The following is a 24,204-nucleotide window of genomic DNA, read 5'->3' as shown; positions in this document are numbered from 1 at the left end:
ACAGAACCACCATGTTCAGAGGCAGTATACCGCTGAATACCAGGTGCTGGGGCAGGTTATTGCCCTTATGCCCTACTTGTGGACTTCATGGAGGCCTCTGCCTGCCCAACCGCCCCGTGCTGGAAACAAGATGGTCAGCAATCATATTTGTTCTGGTCCCGCGTCCAGCAGCACCGATTCTAGAGAAAGGCGAGGGGCAATTAGGAAGGAGAGGCCCATCTCCGGACATTCATTCCTAGGTGACAGGTTAATGCAATCTCCCACGTTATGAGGTCGGCTCTCCCACAGAAATCCTCCGCTTTCAATTAGGCCAATGGCGGTTTAGCCACTCTCGTCGGACATGGCATAGTAATGACACATGCTCACATGTGAGAATATCAACTACTCGCCCATCTTAGCCTGCTGTGCACCTCCAAATCCATACCTCTTTGCCCTGTCCTTCTCATCTTCGTCCATCAGCTCGTTTACACAGTACAGAGTTCTGGAACGCAAATAAGACCGAGATTATTTTCCCAATTAGAAATGCAGCCAGATGCTACAAAACTGGCAGATGCTACAAAGATGAACACTGCCAGTCATTTCTGACAGCCTTCTTATATGTGTTGGCTGGTTATGAATTTATTTAGATTTATCTAGCCCGCCGCACCCAGGCACAGAATGGCTTTAAAAAAATCAGTAAGGTAAGAACACAGGAAGCCCTTCTACCAAGTCAGACCCTTGGTCCATCTAGCTCAGTCTTGTCTACACAGACTGGCAGCGGCTTCTCCAAGGTTGCAGGCAGGAGTCTCTCTCAGCCCTTTCTTGGAGATGCTGCCAGGGAGGGAACTTGGAATAACAAATATCTAAAATACAGAAACAGGATTGTTGTTGTTGTTGTTGTTAAAGTTGCTTTGCTGTAACTGTTGTTCTTCAAGTCTGGTGCCACACACCCATATCTGTAAGTGGGTGGCCAAGTGAGTCACTGGCTTGGAAACCCTACCACAGTGTCAAGGGGATGAAGCTGTAGCCAGGAGCAACTCTAGAGCAACTAGAGGCAGCAGAAAATGGTATGAGGAGAGTGAGGATTCTGCCATTGATTAAGGCCGTTCTCAGCCCCACACCTGCTGGGGCTGCGGAGGGATAGGGGCAAGGCAGGTGCCCACCCGCCTTCCCCCAGATGATCCCGTGCCCGACCAGTGGAGTGGTGTGGCAACGGTGTGGAGCAGTGGAGTGGCAATTGGGAGCTGGGTGGAAGGGAACCGGGCCTCCTGGAATGCCACAATGCACTGCATCAGCAGTGCGGTGGACTGCGGATTTCCCACTACCGGGCCGCCCCCCCCTACCCCCGGCTCAATGGAAGCTATGTCTACAGGGAGCCTGGGAGGAGCTGCTGGGAGCCCAAGCTTCCATACGACCCAGGTGTGAGTTAGGAGGTGTGCATGCGTCTTCCTACCTCGCTTTTAGCCAGGGTTTGAAACCTGGGCTACCCGGGGAAGGAGAGCTGGGACCGGGAGCCAACCCGGAGCTTCTCACACCCACCCCTACCTGGGCTAAAGCTCTCCTACCCAGATAGGACTGGCTGTTAAATACTTGTGGAAGTAAAGTAATTAAGGTGGTTAGTGATTTACTTTATTAACGAAGCATGCAATTTCAAACTTGTTCAGAAAAATGGGTCTGATTCCCTTCTTTAAATAAGGTCAAACCTTCCAGTCTGCTTTCCGGACCAGTTTTCTCTTCCTGCCCGTGACCTCGTGGCAGAGAAGTCAGTACCAGGTCAGCTGAAATCCGCAGGGGAGAGGCACAGTCTCACCCAGACATGGTCTCACCTAGCCTAGTTCCTGGCCAAGGAGGAAGCTCAGGGGTTGGGCTGGATCCGGGGAGGCTGGAGGAGTCTCCTACCTACATGGCTGCCCGTGCTTCTGCCGCTTGCTCTGGAGTAGAGGAGGGAGTGAACGTGGATTTCTTTAAAATAATTAATTCAAGCTGTAGAACCATAAACTGCCCTGAGCCATTTTTGGAAGGGCAGTATAGAAATCAATTTGATGAAGATGATGATGATGATGATGATGATGATGATGATGCTATGACTGTACTGTCTGGCACTTTACTATAAAGTTCCAGTCTGGGGGATGGGGAAAAGAAAGGGGGAACAAGAAATATTTTGGGGTAGCACCCACTACCCCTTGGAGTCATCCATGGCCATAGTTCAGTGTAGAGCAGTGATGGGCAACTTTAGTTCGCCAGCTGTTGCTGAACTACAACCCCCATCATCATCAGTCACAATAAACTGCAACTGGGGATAACGGGAGTTGTAGTCCAGCAACAGCTGGAGAGTCAAGGTGAGCTACCCCTAGTGTAGAGCATCTGCTTTGCATGCAGAAAATCCCAGGTTCAATCCCTGGCAGCATCTCCAGGTTTGGCTGGGAGAGACTCCTGGCTGCAGCCTTGGAGAAGCCGCTGCCAGTCTGGGTAGACAATCCGGAGCCAGATGGACCAAGGGTCTGACTCAGTAGAAGGCAGCTTCCAACGTTCTTATGTTTCTAAGAGCATGGCACAGACAGGAATACCTAGAAAGTGAGAGGGCTCCACTTCCCCATTTAGAACTTGCTCTTGAGAAGACTGAGGGGGATGGAGTCGGTGTAGCATCACAAAGGCACTAGAAGACTGCTTATACAGAGAGCCTTCCTGGGTTTTTCTGTAGTCTCTATGGAGAAAGCCACTAGGGGTGGCAGGTTGGAAGGACAAAAAGTAGAACGTCAAAAGCTATTAAACTCACTCTCTTCGTTGCCTGATGATACCTCTCTTGCCCAAGAGGAAAGCAGAACAGTTCAGGGGCAGAAGGTAGACACACCCTACACCTGCATTCATTGAACATTATCTAGAAAGACAACTTGTGGGATGAGAAGAGGTTTACCTTTCTCTATAATCTGCAGATAAATCTTGCACCCCGTCTTTACACATTCAGAAAACACAGGGAGTGGGAATGGGACACAGAGGGTCTTCAACTGAGCGGAATGGAACTATTGGGCATTTTTTGTGCCACTAGGGAGGGAATGATTTCTTAACCGGTGATTTGCATTATATCCACCAGTCCAGATTGAGGATGAGAAATCACATTCCAGATTTGCCAGACGGGTTAGGGCAGACAACTGAGCCACAATCCAGTTCCACGCCCTTTTCATATTTCACCAGTGTCTGTGCTGCTAAGACGAATCCACCCCTCCGAATAAATTCCACCAGAGCTAATAATGGAATTTCCATGGGAATCTGCCTCTGTCATTGGCTGTAGCTATCCAATCAGAACCCTATATGCTCACAAGCACTTTCACTGATGAGTCCAGGGGACCACACCCGGTGCCCTGGGACAATTTTTAGGTGGGTGCAACCAAATATTTTTTGCTGCACAGCAACCATGACCTCGAAAGATGCACAAAACTGAACGACAACCAACCAATAGGGAGGAGAAGGCCCATACTGGACACGTTGCACCCATGTGTACCAGACGGTCACCGGAACATAGGAAGCTGCCATATTCTGAGTCAGACCATTGGTCCATCTAGCTCAGTATTGTCTACCCAGACCAGGTTGGAGGCAGGAGTCTCTCTCAGCCCTATCTTGGAGATACCAGGGAGGGAACTTAGAACCTTCTGCATGGAAGCATGAAGGTGCTCTTCCCAGAGCGGCCCCATCCCCTGAGGGGAATATCATACAGTGATCATATGTAGTCTCCCATTCAAATGCAACCAGGGTAGACCTTTTTAGCGGAGGGGACAATTCACGATTGCTACCTTTCACCATTTTTTGGTAATGTGTACCTGTGGGAACCTTGACAATTACTTTCTAAATATGTGTAAGATGGGGGTTTGTGTAGCCATCCCAAAGACACTGCAATGTTGATGCAAAGATGCAACAAGCTGTCTGCTCCAAAGAGCTTTTTTTGCTTTCTTATTTCTTTAGAACTGCCTCCTGCTTCGGAGAATTGCGGCAGCTCCATACTTTATGTGACAAACACAATTAATGCATGCAAAAATCACAGGTAGCCAGGCTGGTCCACTGATGGGGTGGGGTGGGGTGGGGTGGGGTGGGGTAGCAAAATCCACAAGTAGAGTATTACCTTTATTAAGACCAACTAAAATATCAAAGAGATCTACAGGCTTTGGGGTTCACCAGAATTGATGGATGTTGAACAAAGGGTGGGGGGTCAGAAAAAGTGGGGCATGATAGAAAATGCCCTTCCCCCAAACATGTAGTTTGTAAAATCCTTAAGATGGAAAGCAGGGCGTTATATGCATTCTCAATTAGATTAGCCAGTGCAAGACGGGTTTCACTTTGTGTTCCACTTAGTGCTGAAGACAGAACCAAGTAACTGCTGCATTTTATATTTTCAAAAATAGGGGAACACTTTGCACCAAGAGTCACTGGGATAAAGAAGCAGAAATGGCTGTTGCCCTGTTCTTGAAAATAAAAATATTTACTGCCCCTAAAGCATAAACTCTGGAAATAAAATATGCTTTTTCCAAGGCTGTTTAAGTGTGTATGCACTTGCATATTTTATGCCCACATTGGCTGCAAAAACCACCAGCCTTAAACTCACATGCAAACACTAGAACCTAGTGCAGAGTTAGTGCTAGAATAGACTCAGTGCTGAAGAGCTGCATGCAAATGGATTCTTAAACTCTCTCTCACTCCTGATCAAAACAAATAACCATCTGTGAAAAGGAACACTGGGCACAGAGAAAGTTGAGGGGCAAATCCTGCCTTCCATTTCGAATGGCCAAAGCGCTCATCAAGAAGAAGGGAGGGGCAGCAGAACAGAGAGTCACAGAGAGCACATAATAAGATTTAAAATTACCTGTTCTATCCTTTAGATTCATCAGTCCAGGCTTGCAGGGTATGGCAGGTATGTTTTATTAACGCATGAAAATAAAGATGGGGAAGAACGGAATCCTAGAAAGAAAAGAAAGCCCAGTTTTAGACGCAGTTAAGTTCACCCGGCATCACGGTGGTAGAGGGACCCTTCTATTACATGATGTGCTGGCAACTAGGGAAAGCAATTTAACATCTAAAAGTGGCCTATGTGTGAAGAAATATAAATGCATCTTGGCAGAAGGGGATGGGGATGCTCAGGGCTGGTGCATCTGCTTGGCATGCAGAAGGTCTCAGGTTCAATCCCTGGAAGCATCTCCAGGTAGGGCTGGGAGAGACTCCTGCCTGAAACCTTGGAAGGCTGCTGCCAGTCGGTGTAGACAATACTGAGTGCCTTTACTTGGACAAGACTGAATGCACTCCCCTCACAAGTTCTGCAGGGAAGATATGCCAGGATTCCTCTGTCTCTGAGGGCTGGTTCATGTAACGAACAGGAAGTTGAGTCTGTGGAGCAAGTTCTTTTATTTTACAGTTTCTATACTGGTGCAGCAATTGGTCACACCTATATTGACAGCACTGCCAGGTCGGTCCCCTCAGTTCCATGCCAACTATTTGCTGGGAGACAAAATCCCAAGTGTCTGTCAGGGGCTAAATTTCTGTCAGCCGCAGCAAGAATGAGGAAGCAACTTGCGAATTGTTGATGGAAGGACTGTCTCATAGGGTGGGGGTTATTTTGGGCCATCGTTGTGTTGTATTTGTGTACTATACTGTTGGGTTTTGTTGCCATGCCTTTTGTTGCAAGGATGACTGTCCTTTTTCTAGCTCTGGTCTATTGACCACAATAAAAACTTGGTTGATTGACAAAGGATCTGACTTGGCCATAAGGCATCTTAACTGAGCTAGATGGACAAAGGATCTGACTCGGCCATAAGGCATCTTCCTATGTTCTAGTAGGATATCTCCAAATAGATATATTCAGTAGTACAAAATGGAGTCCACATCTCTCCCCCTATCATGGGGGGGGGAGCCATCTATCTGCCCGCACGCACATGCATTAATTTTTTTTATTTTAGCCAATTATTTTACTTACAAATTAAACAAAGTGGCGGATTTTCGGGTGTTACATTACTTCCCCTAAGATTCCTAGATGTTACATCGAAATTAATCGGATTTCCGGAAGGAAATTTGATACCAAATCCGAGACCTGAAACTGAAATTAATGGTTCTAGTTCGGATCAGATTTTTGGAACCAATCTGCAATGTGTGATCCTGCACAGCCCTAGCAGTTACAGTCCAGCAACATCAGAGCATCCAAAATTGAGAACCCACGGTTTAGCTTAGTTAAGAGTACGAGCTAAAATGTGGTGTACCCTGTTCAAATTCAACCTCAGACACAAATTTGCTAGGTGTCCTTAGACAGTCAGTCTCTCAGTCTGAGCCTTTATTTGCCATGCAGAGATAATAATGTTGATCTACCTAATTGGTTTATGGTAGACAATTCTGAAATGAATACTTGGAAAGAACTATATCAACGTTGCTATATTATTATTAGTTATTAAATGCTATATTCTTAATATGCCATTGTTATCTGCAGGGAGATAACAGACAAGGTACACAGAGAAACACACTTTATTGAGAAAGAAACCTCTGGCCCAGTGAACTAATCAAACAGAAAATGAGCAACTAAAGAGGTTACTATTTCTGGCATGTGAAAATAATTTGTGTGTAGTTCACACCAATGAAAAGAGTTTGGCAAACTCAAAAGGCCATATAAAGAGGCCTTGAAAAATCTGCCACGCCCTACAGATAAAAAGGCAGTAGCCACCCATGGGCAGTCATACAGGGTTTGACACAGGAAAGAGGGGGATGTGAGAACCCAACAAGAACCACAACTAAGGTTCATGTTCAATTATCCCTTTCCCACAGGCCGTACACAGCAGTTGTGCTGGTTCTTATTGTTTTTGGCTGACACCTAGATTAAGTTACTCATGATCAGTCCTACTGCAATTAGTGGGGCAAGTAGTCATGACTAACTTGCTCCATTAATTTCAGTCAGACTGATCATGAGTAATTTTAGTCTGGATGTCAGCCTTTTTTAAAAAAAACTGTATGTACTGATTTTCAACAATTTCTCATAGTGGTTTACTTAGGAAAGGGTGTGAGAAGATGGCCCCTTGTCTGGACTAGGACCGGAGAGAACCGAGTTCAAATCCCCATTCAGCCATGAGACTTGCTGGGTGACTCTGGGCCAGTCACTTCTCTCTCAACCTAGCCTACTTCACAGGGTTGTTGTGAGGAGAAACCTAAGTATGTAGTACAACACTCTGGGCTCCTTGGAGGAAGAGCGGGATATAAAATGTAAAAATGTAAATGTAAATATACAGGCAGTCCTCGACTTAAGACAAACTGCACTTAGGGCATATGCAGCTTGCCACCTTGTCTCAACTTTACAACACTTGCTGTGAGTGCAGAGGCTCTGCTAAACTGGGCAAAGAGGCACCTTTTTAACGTGGCGATTCTCTTTATTTAGCAGGGGGAGAGTAACCGGCCCTATCCACCCCCAGCACAGGACCCGTCCAGTGACTGTTGCTGCAGTCTATATTATGTTTCCTTTTAGACTGTGAGCCCTTTGGGGGCAGGGAGCCATCTTATTTATTTGTTGTTTCTCTGTGTAAACTGCCCTGAGCTACTTTTGGAAGGGCGGTGTAGAAATTGAATGAATGAATGAATGAATGAATAAATAAACAAACTCCTGCTAAGGGAGCAAAGAGGCACCTTCTAAAGTGACTCTTTAGAGTGCTATGGGATGTGATAATAGCCACTAACTTGAGTGTCTTTAAAAGGGGCTTTGACAAATGTATGGAGGACAGGTTTATCAGTGGCTCCTAGTCTGGTGGCTGTGGGCCACCTCCAGCCAATAAATACCTCTACGTTTATAGGCTGGATTTGCAGCCTGATGCCTCTAAATACCAGTTAGTTGCAGGGGAGCAATAGCAGGAGAAGGGGCATGCATTCATCTCTTGCCTGTGGGCTTCCCAGAGGCATCTGGTGGGCCACTGTGTGGGAAACGGGATGCTGGACTAGATGGGCCTTCTTGGGCCTGATCCAGTAGGGCTGTTTTTATGGTGATTCTCTTATATTTTGCTGGGGGAGATCAACTGTCCCTATCAACCACCAGCACAGCATCGCTCCAGTGGTTGTTGCTAGTGCCTGCCTTATGTTTCTTTTAGATTGTGAGCTCTTTTGAGACAGGGAACCATCTTTATTTAATCATTTCTATGTGAAATTAATTAATTTTATATCATAATTGTTCTGATCACTTTACTCAGTTTTACATTTGTTGCATTTTAACTTCTGTACACCACCTAGAGATGGCATATGTCACGTGGTATAGAAATAGGATTGATAAATACATAAATTGACCGCTTTGAGAACTTTAGTTGAAGAGCGTCATATAAATATTTGTTGTAGTTAGATGGTTAGCCACCTAATGGCGCAGAGGGAAATGACTTGACTAGCAAGCAGGAGGTTGCCGGTTTGAATCCCTGCTGGTATGTTTCCCAGATTATGGGAAACACCTCTATTGGGTAGCAGCGATACGGGAAGATGCTGAAAGGCATCATCTCAGACTGTGCGGGAGGAGGCAATGGTAAAAAAAGCCCCTCCTGTATTCTACCAAAGGAAACCGCAGGGCTCTGTGGGCACCAGGAGTCGACACCGAATCGACAGCACACTTTACCTTTAGTAGATGGTTTCTGGGAAGTGGGCGAGAGAAGGAAGAGGCGACAATGATGGCTCAGGGGCACACAGTCATTGAGTCTGGCAGTCCTGGGGACAGCTGTTGCTGCAGCATCTGAAGCTGCAGAGGGGTAGGGGGGCTCCCCATCCAAGAGGTTGCCTCCTACTACCATTGGTGCTCCTTTCCTCCTCCTCTTCCTCCAGGCTCAGTTGCTGAGCTGCGAGAGCAAAAGGGAGGGAGACCAGCCTGTTTCCACCCTATGCGCCACTTTCTACTCACCCTCCTTCCTTCCCTGTCTAACCGTTTTCCAGGAGGAAGAGGAAAAGGAGGCAAGGACTACCCAGTTCCTTCTCCAAAAAAGTGAGAAAGAGCCAGGAGAGCCAGGAAGAACCTGGGAGGGGCAGGAAGGGTGAGCGGATTCTGATTCTCCGCCATCAATTATTCTGCTGCACGTCTGCTCGTCTGAGACTGACACACCACCAGCTTGGACAGCACGCGGGGGGAATGGGGTATCTGGCCTTGGTTCAGGAATCAAACCCCCATATATAGCATTGCTTTCTATGGGAAAATAGGTTCAGAGTTCAGACGTTCTGATTGAAGACACAGTCTTCCAAAACCAATTGGTTTTGGTCAATCTCAGAGCTTCCTCGACACACACAGGAGACACCAGCAACAGCCACTGGAGAGATGTTGGCACTGGAATGAATATGGACAATTGCTCTCCCCCTGTTAAGTCTCAGAGAGAGGTCATTCACACAATCAAAAACTGTGTTCTACCCGGGTTTGGGAGCTGTGTGTGCTCCCAATTTTCGGTTGTGTGGAAGCAAATCAAGAGGAAAAGCCGGGCAGAAGTGATTGTGTCGAAGCAAGGGAGGAGGAAAAGCTACTGAGGTTTTCCTCCTGCTTTGCTGCCACACAACTGAAAATTGGGAGCACACACAGCTCCCAAACCCAGGTAGAACACAGTTTTTTAATGTGTGAATGGCCTCGGAGTCTTTTATTTAAAAGGAGTTTCTTTGCCCAATTAGCCAGGGTTATAAATAAGCTACATTTGGTAGGCATTCATACAGTTGTTAAGGATGCAGTACAATAATAATATTTCATTTTTATATTATAGCCCATGTCAAGTGTTCAGAGTATTACGTGAGAGCAGAGAGCTAGATAGGCAGATGGATTAGACAGCTGGAATTAATATTACCTGGTCAGAAATATGAGAAACAAGAAACGAGAATTTGTTCTGTGTGCAAAAATGCTTGTTAAAACATGCCCAGGCATTTAGTATGATGCAGCTGAATGTGGAGCTATGAAAAAGAACTAACCTAGATGGTATAAATAAGGTCAAAATATTCTTAACTGGATTAAACAGTTTAGGGAGACATTGAGTGCTAAGTGTTCATCATCTTGTTTTAAGCCAGAGCTTAAAATAGCCTTGATTTAAGCCACGTCACAAAAGTTTCATAAGATATGCGTTCAAACTTGCTATTGAGTAATTTTACCTAGCTGGGTAATTATTATGACTAGTGTCACATTTGCCTTGGGGAGGCAGGAGTAAAATGGTAGCTGAATAGACGTATGGACTAAGTTTTATTTCCACTTGATTGAAAATCTTTATGTCAAATAAATAGCACATTAATTGCTTAAAATCTACATCTTTTAAAAAAGGAGGCAAAAACAGTGATTTTCGGCTGATTTTCAGAATGGTGGACTACTCAGAAGCATGGTAGGGCACTTTGGTGGGTCATTTTGTGGGGGGACAGCTATTTTCAAATGATATTGGGCAGTCTGGGAACCTAATGTTCCATCATCCGCACACACACACCGCAGAACAGAACCTCGGCGAATTGCATATACAACAGAAAGTGGATAAAACCCAACCAAAGGGAAGAACATTTACATCGCATTTATTGCAAATGGGAGAGTTAAGCACCTAAGACTCTCCAGTTGTTGGTAGACTACAACTCTTATCATCTATAGCCACAATTTATTGAGACTGGGGGTGATAGGAGTTGTAGTCAACAAATGGAGAATCTCAGGTTGACCACCCCTTGACCAAATAGTAAGGGGCTCCACTTCCCTAGGATTCCCTTCCAGACAGTTCTCACTATTCATCCTTACTTATTTTCAGGAAGGAGGCAAAGTTTTCGGTTTCCCCAGTAAGGGGTGCATGGGACGGACTGTTTTCTGCTTTTGTGGATTTTGCCTTTTATTTTGATCGTTTTTTTGTTCTTTTGATGTCATATTATAAGTGCTATGAAAACTCTTCTAGGCATAAAATGGTATATACATTTATTAATGTTAGAATCTAACATTAGCCAGCTTTAGTTATTTGATTCTGGAGTTGTTTTGCAATAGGTAGTCTTGCTTTGCTTTTATGTTTAATGTCCATTGCTTACTGGAAACCACTCTGATTTCCTGAACAAAAGCTGGTACAAATATTAATGTTGGCTGGGCTGTATCCACTGTTATCCTTAATATTATCAGACGGTTAAAATATAAGTCACTTTGTTTACTGTAATGATTGCTTTGAAATACCACGGTTGATAAACTGGTTAATTGCAAAGCAAAGCTAGGTTAGAAGAGAAGAGAAGAGCAGAGATCAAATGAAAAGGTCTGCTCAGGCATCCTACTGAGTAGATAAAACAGCAAGGCTGGAGGGGGGAAAACTGTCAGACTTGATATGCAATACACAGAGCTTTGCAAGAAATTCACAAATTCATTTTGCACTGAATACAGACGCTTACGTTGGGGTTGCTTCAAATTGCCAAATTCCTAAACCTGAAGGCATTTCTGTGTATGAATTAACATTTTTTTAATGGCTTTAGTAGAATTAACTGTAATATGTATAGACGGTTGTGTGTGATCACCCCCTGCATATCAACCACTGATGTCCATGAAACAAAGTTACACTCTCACACAATGGGGAGCTACAACTGGCAATTCTTAACACATGTATAAGACTACCACATGTTGCAATTGGTGTGAGGTAGACCTGCCCTTAGCCACTTAATGGTGCAGCACGGAAGTAACTTGCCTAGCGAGCAAGAGGTTGCCGGTTCGAATCCCCGCTGGTATGTTTCCCAGACTATGGGAAACACCCATGTCGGGCAGCAGCGATATAGGAAGGTGCTGAAAGGCATCATCTCATACTGTGCGGGAGATTGCAGTGGTCAACCCCTCTTGTATTCTACCCAAGAAAACCAAAGGGCTCTGTGGGCGCCAGGAGTCGACTTCGACTTTACCTTTAGACCTGCCCTTGTCCAATTACAAGATTGTCTGTGTTTCCCCTAAAAACCAACCTCACGGGTCTGTCATGAGGATAAACATAACCATGTACACTATTGTGGGCTCCATGGAGGAAGAGCGGAATATAAACGTAAAAATTAAAATGAATTTTAAAAAAATAGTGGGACTCGCTTCTGAGTAAACTTGTATGGACTCACACTGTAGGTCACTGGGGTGTTTTGAAGGCAAAGAAAGCCTTCAAAAGATAATACAAACAGTTTGTAAACAAATAGCAATGTGTGTATATTGCTATTTGTAGGAATGTTAACCTTTCAGCTTGACTTCCACCATCAATCAAGAGACAACTGTCCGGCTCCAGTATTTTCAAGGATGAGTAATTGACAAGGAGGTTCTTGCACTCCTGGCCCAATAAAAACACACACAGACAAACTGAACAGGGCATGTAGGCTCAGGATGATGTTTGGCCCTCTTCTAATAACAGGCAGGAGACACACAGATTAAGGACTTTTGGAACAAAGCAGAATCTTGCTTTTAAAGACAGCTCTTTCTTCTTAACAGAATGCTCTATATTCCCTTTAATAATAAACAGGTCTGCACAAAATGCTTCCATCCTAAAAATCTCACATGTATCCTAGTCTGGTGGCTGCTTCACACAGGCATTTTAATTTTTTAAAATATATATATATTAATTAAAATAAAATGTAGGGAGTACATGATTTTCACAGCTGGGCAAAACAGCCCAAAAATCACATCGCTCCTAAATTCTTCACACAGCAAAGAAAAGACAGGTGCCAACCAACCAGAAATAACAATAGAAGGAAAGGATAAAGTTTAAATGTAAACTCTGTTAGCCAAGCATTAAATATTAACCTTCAAAAACTGAATTTTTGTGGTATTACTATTTTTTTCTTTACTGACTGAACTAACCATAGTCACAATAACTGTATCATAGCCTTTCACAATATTAGGAACATAAGTAGCTGCCTTATACTGAGTCAGACCCTTGGACCATCTAACTCAGTATTGACTTCACTGGCCGGCAGCGGCTTCTCCAAGGTGGGAGTCAGGAGTCTTTCCCAACCCTACCCGGAGATGACAGGGAGTGAACCTGGGACCTTCTGTATGCAAGAAAATGCTCTACCGCTAATCTATGGCCCCATCCCCTGAGAGAAATATCTTACAACAGACAGTGAGTGCTCACACGTCGTCACCCATCCAAATGCAAACCAAGGCAACCCCTTTTTAATGACTTGCTTTCAGACCAAGTCTTGCTTCCTCAGACTTTTCAGCCACGGCAGCACCAGCAGTGATGGCACTATGAGTTTGGGGAGGAAGCCGCAGCTCAGCGAGAGCGCATGCACAAATGCCCCCAGGTTCGAGGCATCCCTTCCATGAGGCAAGGTGAAGCAGCAGCCTCAGGCAGCAGATTCCTGGAGTGTCAGGAGGGCGGCAAGATGCAACCTATCGTCGCCGTCAGAGCGCCTCTTTGGGGCCGATGTGACTTTTACAAGCTCTGCAAGGAGCAACTCTCCTCACAATTATTACAAAACTTGCAGGAATCACAAGGCGAGGAGGCTGCTGGCAACCTCTGCACCACCCTGGCTCCAGACACTTGAAAAGCTTGCAAGGGTCAGTTCTGAAACTGAGGTCAAGGTCAAGTGTGCCCTCGAGTCGGTGTCGACTTGTGGCGGCCACAGAGCCCTGTGGTTTCCTTTTGGTAGAATACAGGAGGGTTGTTTTTTAATTGTTGCATTTATATACCGCCTTTCATTAAAAGACAACCCCAAGGCGGTTTACAAAAGTTAAAACATACACTAAAAAGACAATAAAAATATTAAGCTAACAAAATATGGGTTGACCATGGCCTCCTCCCGCGCTGTGTGAGATGATGCCTTTCAGCATCTTCCTAGATCGCTGCTGCCCGATAGAGGTACCAGTAGGGATTCGAACCGGCAACCTCATGTTTGCTAGGCAAGTCATTTCCCGCTGTGCCAAAAGAGGACTGATTCCCAAAGGGGGCAGGGCAGCATTTTGCAGACGCCACAACTTGGCCTGCCCCCCCACCCCACAGGTTCAATCCTTGGCATTTCCCAGGTAGAGCCGTTATGCAAAACCCTGGAAAGCTGTTGCCAGTCATTGCAGACAAGGAGGCGCTTGATGGACCAAGAGTCGGACTCAGTAGACAGCAGCTTTGTATGTCCATGCATTTAAAACAATGTGCTGCTAACTTGTCCAATGGAGCAAAAACAAGCTTGCCATGATTCCTTTACATATATCCTCACTACAGATATTCAGCAGCGCAGCGGGGAAATGCTTGACTAACAAGCAGAAGGTTGCCGGTTCGAATCCCCGCTGGTACTCTATCAGGCAGCAGCGAGATAGGAAGATGCTGAAAGGCATCATCTCATACTGTGCGGGAGGAGGCCATGGTCAACCCTTCCTGCATTCTGTCGAAGAAAACCACATGGCTCTGTGGTCGCCAGGAGCCGACACCAACTTGACGGCACACTTTACCTTTACAGATATATAAAAGCGACAGTGGATTTGTGAACCATCTTAGCTACACACATCTATAGAAGCAAGCATGCCCTTCTACTATATAGAAAGGAACAGCTTGGATCTGGTATCTGAAAGCACAATGCCGTTTTTAAGAAGACGGCGGGTTTAACCTTTCCAGCAAAGTGTTACCGATTCAATTATGCCACGTTTTTATAGATGACATTTCAACAGCAGGCCGGGCTTCCGTAATCCTTATTGCTGCTTTAGCACCAAAAAAGCAATAATTAAAGAGTCTATATGTGCAGCGTTAAAATCTGCCTCCTGCTGTTGGCAGAAGGTTACAAATGCAAACTGACATTTAGCTAACCGGCGTTAAAACACACACACACACACACACACACACACAGGGGCGATGTGGGTGCCCAAAACTGACGTCTCTCCATGTCAAAGAGCTGCAGAGAGAGAGAAAGAGAGAGAGAGAGAGTTCTGTTCTTTCTCTGCAGGGGTTGACAGACAGAGAGCAGATCTCTTGCCCCAGTAACACATTTCTTCAGATTGAAAAAGAAAGTCAATATGTGCTTTGCTAACCTAAATACAGCACAGTAAAGACTCTCTTTGGTGCTGTACTTCAGTTCTCTCTTCCTCACTTTAACAAGCTGCAGAGATTCCCCCCAGTTGCACCGAAAAATAAAGACTGCCTTGGTGAATTGGCCCAAAGTACACTAAGTCCAAGCTAGTCTCCAGCAGGCTGGACAGTCACAAGCAGGGTATGGAGGTGCTGCCATTCTCAGCTGCCTCTTCTCAACATCTGGTATTCAGAGGTATACTGTGCCTGATTATGGAGGCTCAGTTTAGGAGCAACACTAACAGCCATTGACAGACCAAGCTTCCAGGAACTGGAGGTTAGTTAAAAACAGGAAACCAGGAGGACCAAATCTCTTCAAGATGCTTGGAAGTTATTCAAAACTTCTATTACAGAAGCTCGGTTAGAATGAATACCACAGATTAGAAAAGGTACAAATATGTCCAAGCGGAAGCCAGTGTGGTTAAGCAGACTCAAGAAAGGCAGAAAAGGCAAGACAGCTTCCTTTAAAAAGTGAAAATCTTGCCTCGGTGAGAAAACTAAGAAGGACCACAAATTCTGGCACAACAAATGTAAACTGGTAATAAACAACAACTGGAAATAACTGGCAAGGTCATTCCCTGCCAGGGAGCACGGAAGTGGTTGTATCCTCTGCCTCCCACACGGAATCCTGAGTTCGGTACTGAAACCTCCAGTTGCTGATCCCTACTACACAGCAAGGCTGTTCGCACAACCAGCCTAACCCAACCTGGGCTATTCCGGGCAGGGCTAGGCTGGTCGTGAGCAGCGGCATGGATCCTTGCAGATCCCTCCACTCCCCGCCCGCTGAACCCCCTGAACAAATCCAGCTTTTAGCCGAGGTCACGAGGGCTCTCGCACCCTTAACCTGGCTACTGGGTATCGTGTGAGGAGTCACAGAGAGGGCCACACAGAGCACCTGTCTAAGAGGGGAGTCCCCAAGGCAATGCACGTGGCCGCACGTTGCATTGAGGGATGCCCGGAGGCCGGAACAAGTTCCGACCCTGGATCCCTCCGCCCCGCAACATGCTTCACGAAGCTGCACAGGGCAGGGCTGCCCATGTGGGCGCATGGGAGGCGGGCCGGAGAGGACCTGCTTGGTCGTCTGAGGGGAAGGGAAGGTGAAAGCAACCTCCTCCCTGCCCGCCCGGGGCAATCATGTGAATCACCCCGTTGTATATGTTCTTCTGCACCCAAAACACCAAGGTCAATAGCCTTCCTGGGAAATGTAAGGTGTGAACCAGCCCTAAATCACAATCTTGGGCCCCCAGATGTTGTTGGACTACAACTCCCATCCTCCCCAGACATGGCCTTTGCGGCTGAGGAGGATGGGCGTTGGAGTCCAACGACGTCTGGGGGCCCAAGGTTAAGCAACCCTGCAGTATAGACCTGCATATTATAATATGCAGCTATTTCGAGAGGTAGGGATAGGAAGCCAGCGCCTATTCACAGGATCCAGCAATTGCTGCATCTCCTGTCCTTTCATCTGCCCTCCTCTCCAACCGGGGACAATCGGGTATATTGAGAAAGTTTGGCCCCAAAGCAGGCCAGAGAGGGCAAACGGGCCAGTGGAAGGGCAAAGCTCCACGCACTCTTGGGGTTTGGGAAGAACTAAAGACATAAGCACAGACGCCAGGGGAAAGCCTAGCAATTCGATCAGCAGGATATGCAAGAAGCGTCCGCACAAATGAATGTTTGGAAAGAATAAATAAGATTCCAGATTGTGTGTGTTTGTTTCCCCTAAAAACAAACACAAACAAACCTGAAACAGTTGTACAGTGTAGTAGTTAAAATGCTGTTATGGGAGTAGAGTTGGTCTGGTGGTAGCAAGCATGACTTGTCCCCTTTGCTAAGCAGGGTCCACCCTGGTTTACATTTGAACGGGAGACTACATGTGTGAGCACTGGAAGAGATTCCCCTCAGGGGATGGAGCCGCTCTGGGAAGAGCATCTACAGGTTCCAAGTTCCCTCCCTGGCAGCATCTCCAAGATAGGGTTGAGAGATTCCTGCCTGCAACCTTGGAGAAGCTGCTGCCGGTCTGTGTAGACAGTACTGAGCTAGAGGGACCAAGGGTCTGACTCCATATATGGCCGCTTCCTATGTTCCTATCTAAAATGGACTTGTTGTTACCCTTGACCAGTATGTTGGTTGCATGTGCTACAATAATAGTAAGATAGGAGAAGTTAAGAGCCAACAAAAGTATATAGCAGGCAATCAAAGCAATCAGCAAGGCTATTTAGAGGAGAGCGTTTGCTGAGAAAACTCAAAGCAACTCAGGAGCGAAACCATAGATGTCTTGCTTCTGTTTGCCAAAAAAGTTGTTGGCAACCTTTACACACAACCGGCAGCGTTACAGAGTATTGCAGAGGACGTCAGGCTACTTAGTACCTTCCACATACTCCCTCAGTCCTCTATGCACCATGCAGGTTAGGTTACTCTTTGCTAGAGAACTCTTGGAACAACAATGTGGAAATAATTATTTATGAAAAATTCTTCTGGGAATTCTACGAGAGGAGACATATTTGTGTAATTAATTCTACCCATTTGTCCTGGTAGAATTCTGGGAACACACACGCAACCCTGCTAATTGAGTCAGACTGAGAAGGGAACTGCTTTGTGACCGTTCCTTCATAAAATGTATTTGAAGAATTCTGTGTAGCTTCACTGAAGTGCAAGCAATCGTTGGGAAAGCCATTTGTCCAACAAGGTCTTTGACGTTTGCTCCTATTAGTCCTATTGGCAGGAGGCAAGAAGCCACACACCCCTTAATCCTCTCTGAGCTTTTGAGGTGGGCTTGTTTTTTTCTTGAAGTATAGCTGCAATACAGGTGGGAAACCTTTCTTCCTGGGGCTAATTCCACACATTACAGACAGAATGAGAATAACACAGTGGAGTCAGGAAATTTCTGGCTCGTACATTGATTGATTGTTCAATTTTTATACCACCTTTCACAATGCATCTCAAGGTGGTTTACAAAAGTTAAAATATAATTAAATTCTGTAAAAGTTACTTTTAAAACCTTAAAATCAATTTAATATTAAAACCACAAAATGCCAAGAAACAAGTGCAAGAAAGCTGAGAAACCTGGCACCCTCTAGGACAGGGTTTCTTAACCTTGGGCCCCCAGATGTTGTTGGACTACAACTCCCATTATCCTCAGCCACAAAGGTCATGTCTGGGGATGATAGGAGTTGAAGTCCAACAACATCTAGGGGCCCAAGGTTAAGAAACGCAGCTCTAGGAGGTAAAAGCCTGCGTAAATAAAAAGGTCTTGATTTGTTTCTTAAAAGCAGCCACAGCTGTCACAGAGCAAACATTTACTGGGTAAGCATTCCAGAGTTTGGGGGCAACAACCGAGAAGGCCCTGCTCCTTGTGCATGCCAATCTAGCCTCTCTCAATGTCGGCACACCGAGCAAAAGCCCCCCTGACAATCTATGCCAAGGTACAATGGATTGCATCACTTCATATTGCCATTTTAAAAAATGCTTCCCTATGAGAAAATTCCCTGTAAATGAAAACTAGCAAAGCAAGCAGAGAGCCGGATTAGAAATGTTCTCCTTCATGTCCTAGTTTTCTATTTGCAGAAAAGGGTTTTATTTATTCACACACAGACACACACACCCTGTTATCTGGGCAAAGAGGCATCTCTTAAAAGCAGGGGTTCTCAAACATGGATCCTGAGATGTTGCTGGACTACAACTCCCACCATCCCCTGCTGTGGTGGTCACTGTGTCAGGGGATGATGGGAGTTGTGGTCCAACAACATCTGGGGGCCCAACCCCTGCTTTAAAGTAGTGACAAAGCATTTGTTCTATCCAGCCCAGCACAATGTCACGTCAGGGGCTGTTGCTGATGCAAACCGCCTTCTGAACATCTTAGTTGAAAAGGAGGAAAGAAATATTTTAAATAATTTACTAATATGTTATCTTGCTGATACAGGGATTTTTTTATGTGCACTTATTGGGTTTTGTTAAGACGATAAGTGTGTTTGGAACTTTGAATACGATAGTAAAAGCAAAACAGAACAACCGTGATCCTGCAATAATCTCAAACATCTGAATAACGTAATGACCAGTTCCTTGGTGCTCCTGATCTCCATGTGTGCGTGTTTCCTCACTGGCATATCAAGAACTTCTGATAACCAGGAAGCCCTTCAACAACTTCAGGACTTATCTGAAATGATATAATAAAGCCTGGCTGATAACCATAATGAAGTCAACTTAGTATGTGTGTGCAACTGGATCTAATGCAGGTGAAATGAAATAGAAGATGAAATGAACTCAAGTTTCCCTCCGGGAAAGAGCGGTGATAAAACGGTAAAAACTTGACGGGTTAAAGATTAGGTCCTCTCTGTGCATTTCTAATCAGCTTGGTTATTAAAATAAATTATCGAAAGGGCTCAAAGAGCAGATACATCACCGTCTTTGCTTTTAAGCGTCTGTGTGTTTTAGCTAAAGTGAAAAGCAAGCATGCAAACACCACCACAGTTTCCTTCTCAGGTATCTACAAGGGAACCTAGAAGTCCAAAACAGTTTCAAATGGGGCCTTACAGCTCACAATAACCTCATTTGGCTCAGCGGTCCTGAAATGATCCGGTTCACATCTGTTCCACAGCTGAGCTCCCATTCATGACCCAATGACCTCATTGATGCATGCATATAATCTTAAAGCCGATGGTGAGGTGGCGGAAGTGGATAGCCCAACAACATGAGCACACGGTCCCTCTGTCAATATTCCACGCTTAGCCTGTGAGAACACTTCATGACACTCCTGAAATTATGTGGTGATGGCTGGGGAACAAATGATGGGTTCTGCCCACAGCCTTGGGTGTGGACAAAAGGGCAAGGAAGCAGAACCGATTGCCCAGGAACATAGGAAGCTGCCTTATACTGAGTCAGACCATTGGTCCATCTAACTCAGCATGGTCTACCCAGTCTGGCAGCGGCTTCTCCAAGGCTGCAGGCAGGAGTCTCTCTCAGCCCTATCTTGGAGATGCTGCCAGGGAGGGAACTTGGAACCTTCTGCATGCAAGCATATGCAGATGCTCTTCCCAGAGTGGCCCCATCGCTTCAGGGGGATCTCTTACAGTGCTCACATGTACTCCCCCATTGAAATGCAAACCAGGGTGGACCCTGCTTAGCAAATTATTCATGCTTGCTATCCCAAGACCAGCAATCCTTCCTAGACCAGCTCTCCTTCCTCTCCTAAAGCAGGCCTTGACACACTTTCTTGGCCTCTAATAGCAACAATCCAACAATTTAGGAGCCAGACCATGGACACTTGACCAAGTTACAAGGCTTAGCGATGGACATTATGTGGGGAATGTAGACGGCCTTCTCTTTAAACCTTTTGCAAACCTACTTAGAACAGAACCGGGGCTGCCTGGGACAAATAAAGATGTTATTAAATAACTCTGCCTCTCAATGTCCTAGTCACAGGAACACAAAAAGCTCCTTCATACCGAGTCAGACCCTTGGTCCATCTAGCTCAGTATTGCTTGCACTGACTCGCAGCAGCTTCTCCAAGGTTGCAGGCAGGAGTTTCTCTCAGTCCTACCTGGAAATGCCAGGGAGTGAAACTGGGACCTTCAAAGCAGATACTCTGTCACCAATGCAAACCAAGGTGAACCCTGCTTGGCAAAGAGGACAATTCAAGCTCACTATCGCAAGATACAGGGAGAGGCTGAAAGGCATCGTCTCATACTGCACGGAAGATGGCAATGGTCAACCCCTCCTGTATTCTACCAAAGACAACCACAGGGCTCTGTGGTCGCTAGGAGTCGACACCAACTCGACGGCACACTTTACCTTTTTACCGCAAGACCCGCTCTCCTCCCCACTGAGGATGAGTCTAGGCATCATGGTTAAATTTCCAGGTTCCCTGGCACCTGAGATGTGTCAGGCCCTGACATAAAGAACAGGTACAGAGGAAAACCATCCACACCACAGATGTATATTGGTTTTATACCAGTTTAACTGTCATGGCTTCCTCCAAAGAGTCCTGGGAATTAAAATTTGCTGAAAGTACGGAGAATTTTCTGCTAGAGACCCCTGCACAGAGCTACCGTTGCCAGAAGAGAAGGGATGACTTACGCTTACGTCAATTTAAGCCTGATGGTGCCAGGTTTTTCCATCCAGTTCCTTCCAGGATTACCATACTGTATGGACAAAGTAGAGCCCAAAGCAGTTGGTTTTCTGGAGGGAACTGGATGGCGAAACTACATAATGTAATTTCGAAGAGCCTTTATTGAAAATTGTCATTTTTTAAAAATTACTGGGCAAACATAACCCAGTAACACAAAACCTACAATCATTTATAATAGAATCACAAGCAATTATATTTATTCCTTTCTACAATCACATAAGCTCTAATTTCTACTTAAGTACATGACAGCCTCAATTAACAATCTTTCCAAATATTAATGCAATTGGAAGGTGGAGAATGAATGAGGTTTTCCTGATTTGTAAAGAAAATAAAGTCAGACCATGTGGTAAAACAAAACAAAACATTGGGATTGGGCTGACCTAGTCGAAGATAAATATTATGGATCAGTTGATATATACCGTATTTGCCCAAATAGAAGATGACTGAATTTAGGATGATGTCTTAAAAGATAGGTTATACTTTATTTAACCCAAAGAAAGAGGACTCTAATTCAAGATGCCCCCCCCCGCTCCGCCCTCATATTTAACAGGAAAGAACTGAAAAAAACCCTGTCTTGGATTCAGGTAAATACGGTATTGAAATACTGCAATATTGCAGACTTCAATATACACATGGGAGAGAGTGGAGCAGGGCCTTAGCCTTGCCTAACCCCAAACGTCTTTATATAAAAATTGTTTTTATTTGATTTTATCCATAATCTTCTTGGGAAAGAACTCCTAAAAAATATTTTTATTTATTTTATTTATTTTTGCATTTATATACCACCTTTCGGTAAAAAGATAACCCCAAGGCGGTTTACAAAAGTTAAAAAGGAATGCCTCTATCTTATTGCCTCTATCTAAGCATGGTGGGCGGAGCCATGGGGGTGTGGCTCTGCCAGCTGTCGGGGTGGGCGTGGCCACGGGGGGCGTGGCACGTCAGCTGTCATTGGGAGCGCAAAGACTTCTGAATGTGCGACACCACCACTGCTCCAGACACACAGCTGTAAGGGGAGAAGCCGGGGCATGGATGGCAGAGCAGGGACAGGAGAAAAGGAAGGACAGGCAGGCAAACAGACCTAGGCATCTTGGAGGCAGAGCCAAAGGACACACAATTTTGCAAACCAGAATGGGAAGACGAGCTCAGGAGCGATCAGCAGGGGTGCTGGCCAGCCTCCCAGGAGTCGTTCCCCGCATCTTTTTACAAGGAATGCTGGGAGGGCTGATATCCACGTCAGCAGGAAAGCTCAAGTAGTCCCAGGAGCTGAAAGCGGACCCCGCTCAAACTGGGTCTTCCGGAGAGGCAGGCGACCGCACGGAAGATTCAGGCCCTGTACCCGTAGCCGCCAGATCGTCTAATCTAGCATTTATTGAGCACATTTACTTGGTTCTGCTTAGTGCTATTTTTATTCAGCCCCAACTAATCTGATCAAGCCTCTTCTTGGCTTAAGATTTAAATCTCAATAAGTAATTTTTTTTTCCCCCTCCAGACATTCGGAGACCACTTGTTTCAAGTTGTCATGATTAAGTCCTGGTGGTGAGCACTCCTATTAGAAAGTTCACTGTTCAGAATGGTTCGTGCAGTTCTCTGCAAATCCACGACAGTGGCAATTTTCCGGGACTTCCAACAAACTGCAAGCATGTGGCACAGTTCACACGTGCATGCTCATCATGCAATGAAGAATGACAGCACATGACGGATTTAAAGTGTGAAACCGCCATTATATATCAGACCTAGAGTTGCCAGGCCCCCCGAAATTCCAGGTTTCACCTGGATTTTAAGCATCTCACTCAGATTGCTTAGCCCACCCAGATTCGCCAGAATTTCAGCTTTCATTAAAAAATGAAAAAAGCTAAGCTCTAGACCTTGTAGAAGTGTAGTTTTGGAGCAAAACGTGCAGTCAGTATTCTGCTCAGAAATTATTTTCAAGCCAATTTGCCTAATATGCAAATTAGGCACCCGGATTTGGAAAGCCACAACCCTAATCAGACCCCACTGAATTTCCACATCTCATCAAGTGGATATTGCCTCAGAAACAAGGCTTTCCAAGAGAGGCAGCTCAAACGTTTAAGTGCTCTACGAATATGACAAATATTTATATACCACTTTTCAACAAAAAAAGTTCCCAAAGTGGTTTACAGAGATATAAATAAATAAAATGGCTCCCTGACCCCAAAGGGCTCATAATCTAAAAACAAAACATGAGACAGATACCAGCAACAGCCACTGGAGGGATGCTGTGCTGGGATGGATAGGGCCAGTTGCTCTCCCCCTGCTAAATACAAGAGAATCGCCACTGCAAGCCACTGCATGCTGAGACATGTAGTGATGGGGTCACAGCTGAGTGGAAGACCATCTGCTTTGCATGCCAGAAGTTCCAAGTCCAGTCCCTGGTATCTCCGAGTCAGACTGAAAATACGAATCTGAAACCCTGCAGAGTTGCTGCCAGTCAGTGTGGACAATCCTGAGCTAGATGAACGAGGGTCTGACTCAGCAGACGGCAGCTTCCTATGAATCCCATATGTATTATGCACGTGTATATGAATCGGCCTGCGAAGGCATATACAATTTTCCCCCAATTGATTCAATCCGTGGCTACCAGGCCTTCTTGCAGATTTATTTTCTTGTTTACCAGGAAGGAGGCCCATGCGATAAATTTAGCAAGTGCAAATATTGTGGGCAAAATAAGCCTCATCTGTCATATGTGGGTCATGTAACTGGAGCAGCCTTAAAAGTTGAGAGAGACATTGGCCCAGGGCTGCTTAATCCTAGAACTGCTTTTCAGAGCGAAGGGGTCAGCCAGCAAAGAGGCATGTGAAATAGCAACCAAGACGTCTGCCTTTGACTCACCCCTGAACAATCGCAACCAGCCGCTATGGCAGTGCTCTTCATTTTAAGGCCCGGGGGTGGGGTGGGGGGCAGTGACAGCCCCATCAACCCCCAGTCCGCCCCCCACCCAAACTAATGGTTTATTGGTTTATTGGGCCTGGGTGAAGCTTCTCTCGCTCTCTCTTTCTCAAAGGGCCCTCCGAGCACCGAGGAAAGTGCAGTACTGTGCAGAGGTCAGCAAAGAGGGAAATGGATCTCTCATGTGGAATGTATGTATGTATGTTTGTTTGTTTGTTCGCTTGC

The 24,204-nt window shown here is 45.5% G+C and overlaps 1 protein-coding gene across 3 annotated transcripts in view; it reads right to left on the bottom strand.

The window, feature by feature from the left end:
- Positions 1 to 24,204, bottom strand: part of PASD1 (PAS domain containing repressor 1) — a 129,931-nt gene that overhangs the window by 48,380 nt on the left and 57,347 nt on the right. For all 3 annotated transcript variants that reach the window (XR_008311607.1, XM_053273581.1, XM_053273580.1), the window contains exons 2-3: positions 4,832 to 4,926; positions 425 to 481 (exon numbers count right to left, since the gene is read on the bottom strand). Coding sequence is in view for 2 of the 3 variants with exons in the window: in XM_053273581.1 (XP_053129556.1) it covers positions 425 to 456 (32 nt within the window). In the remaining variant the exon portion in view is untranslated. The remainder of the gene's footprint in view (positions 1 to 424; positions 482 to 4,831; positions 4,927 to 24,204) is intronic.

Source organism: Hemicordylus capensis, chromosome 11 (genome assembly GCF_027244095.1).
Source record: "Hemicordylus capensis ecotype Gifberg chromosome 11, rHemCap1.1.pri, whole genome shotgun sequence".
NCBI lineage: Eukaryota > Metazoa > Chordata > Lepidosauria > Squamata > Cordylidae > Hemicordylus > Hemicordylus capensis.
The sequence above is the reverse complement of the archived record's forward strand: the minus strand, read 5'-3'. Positions and strand labels throughout refer to the sequence as shown.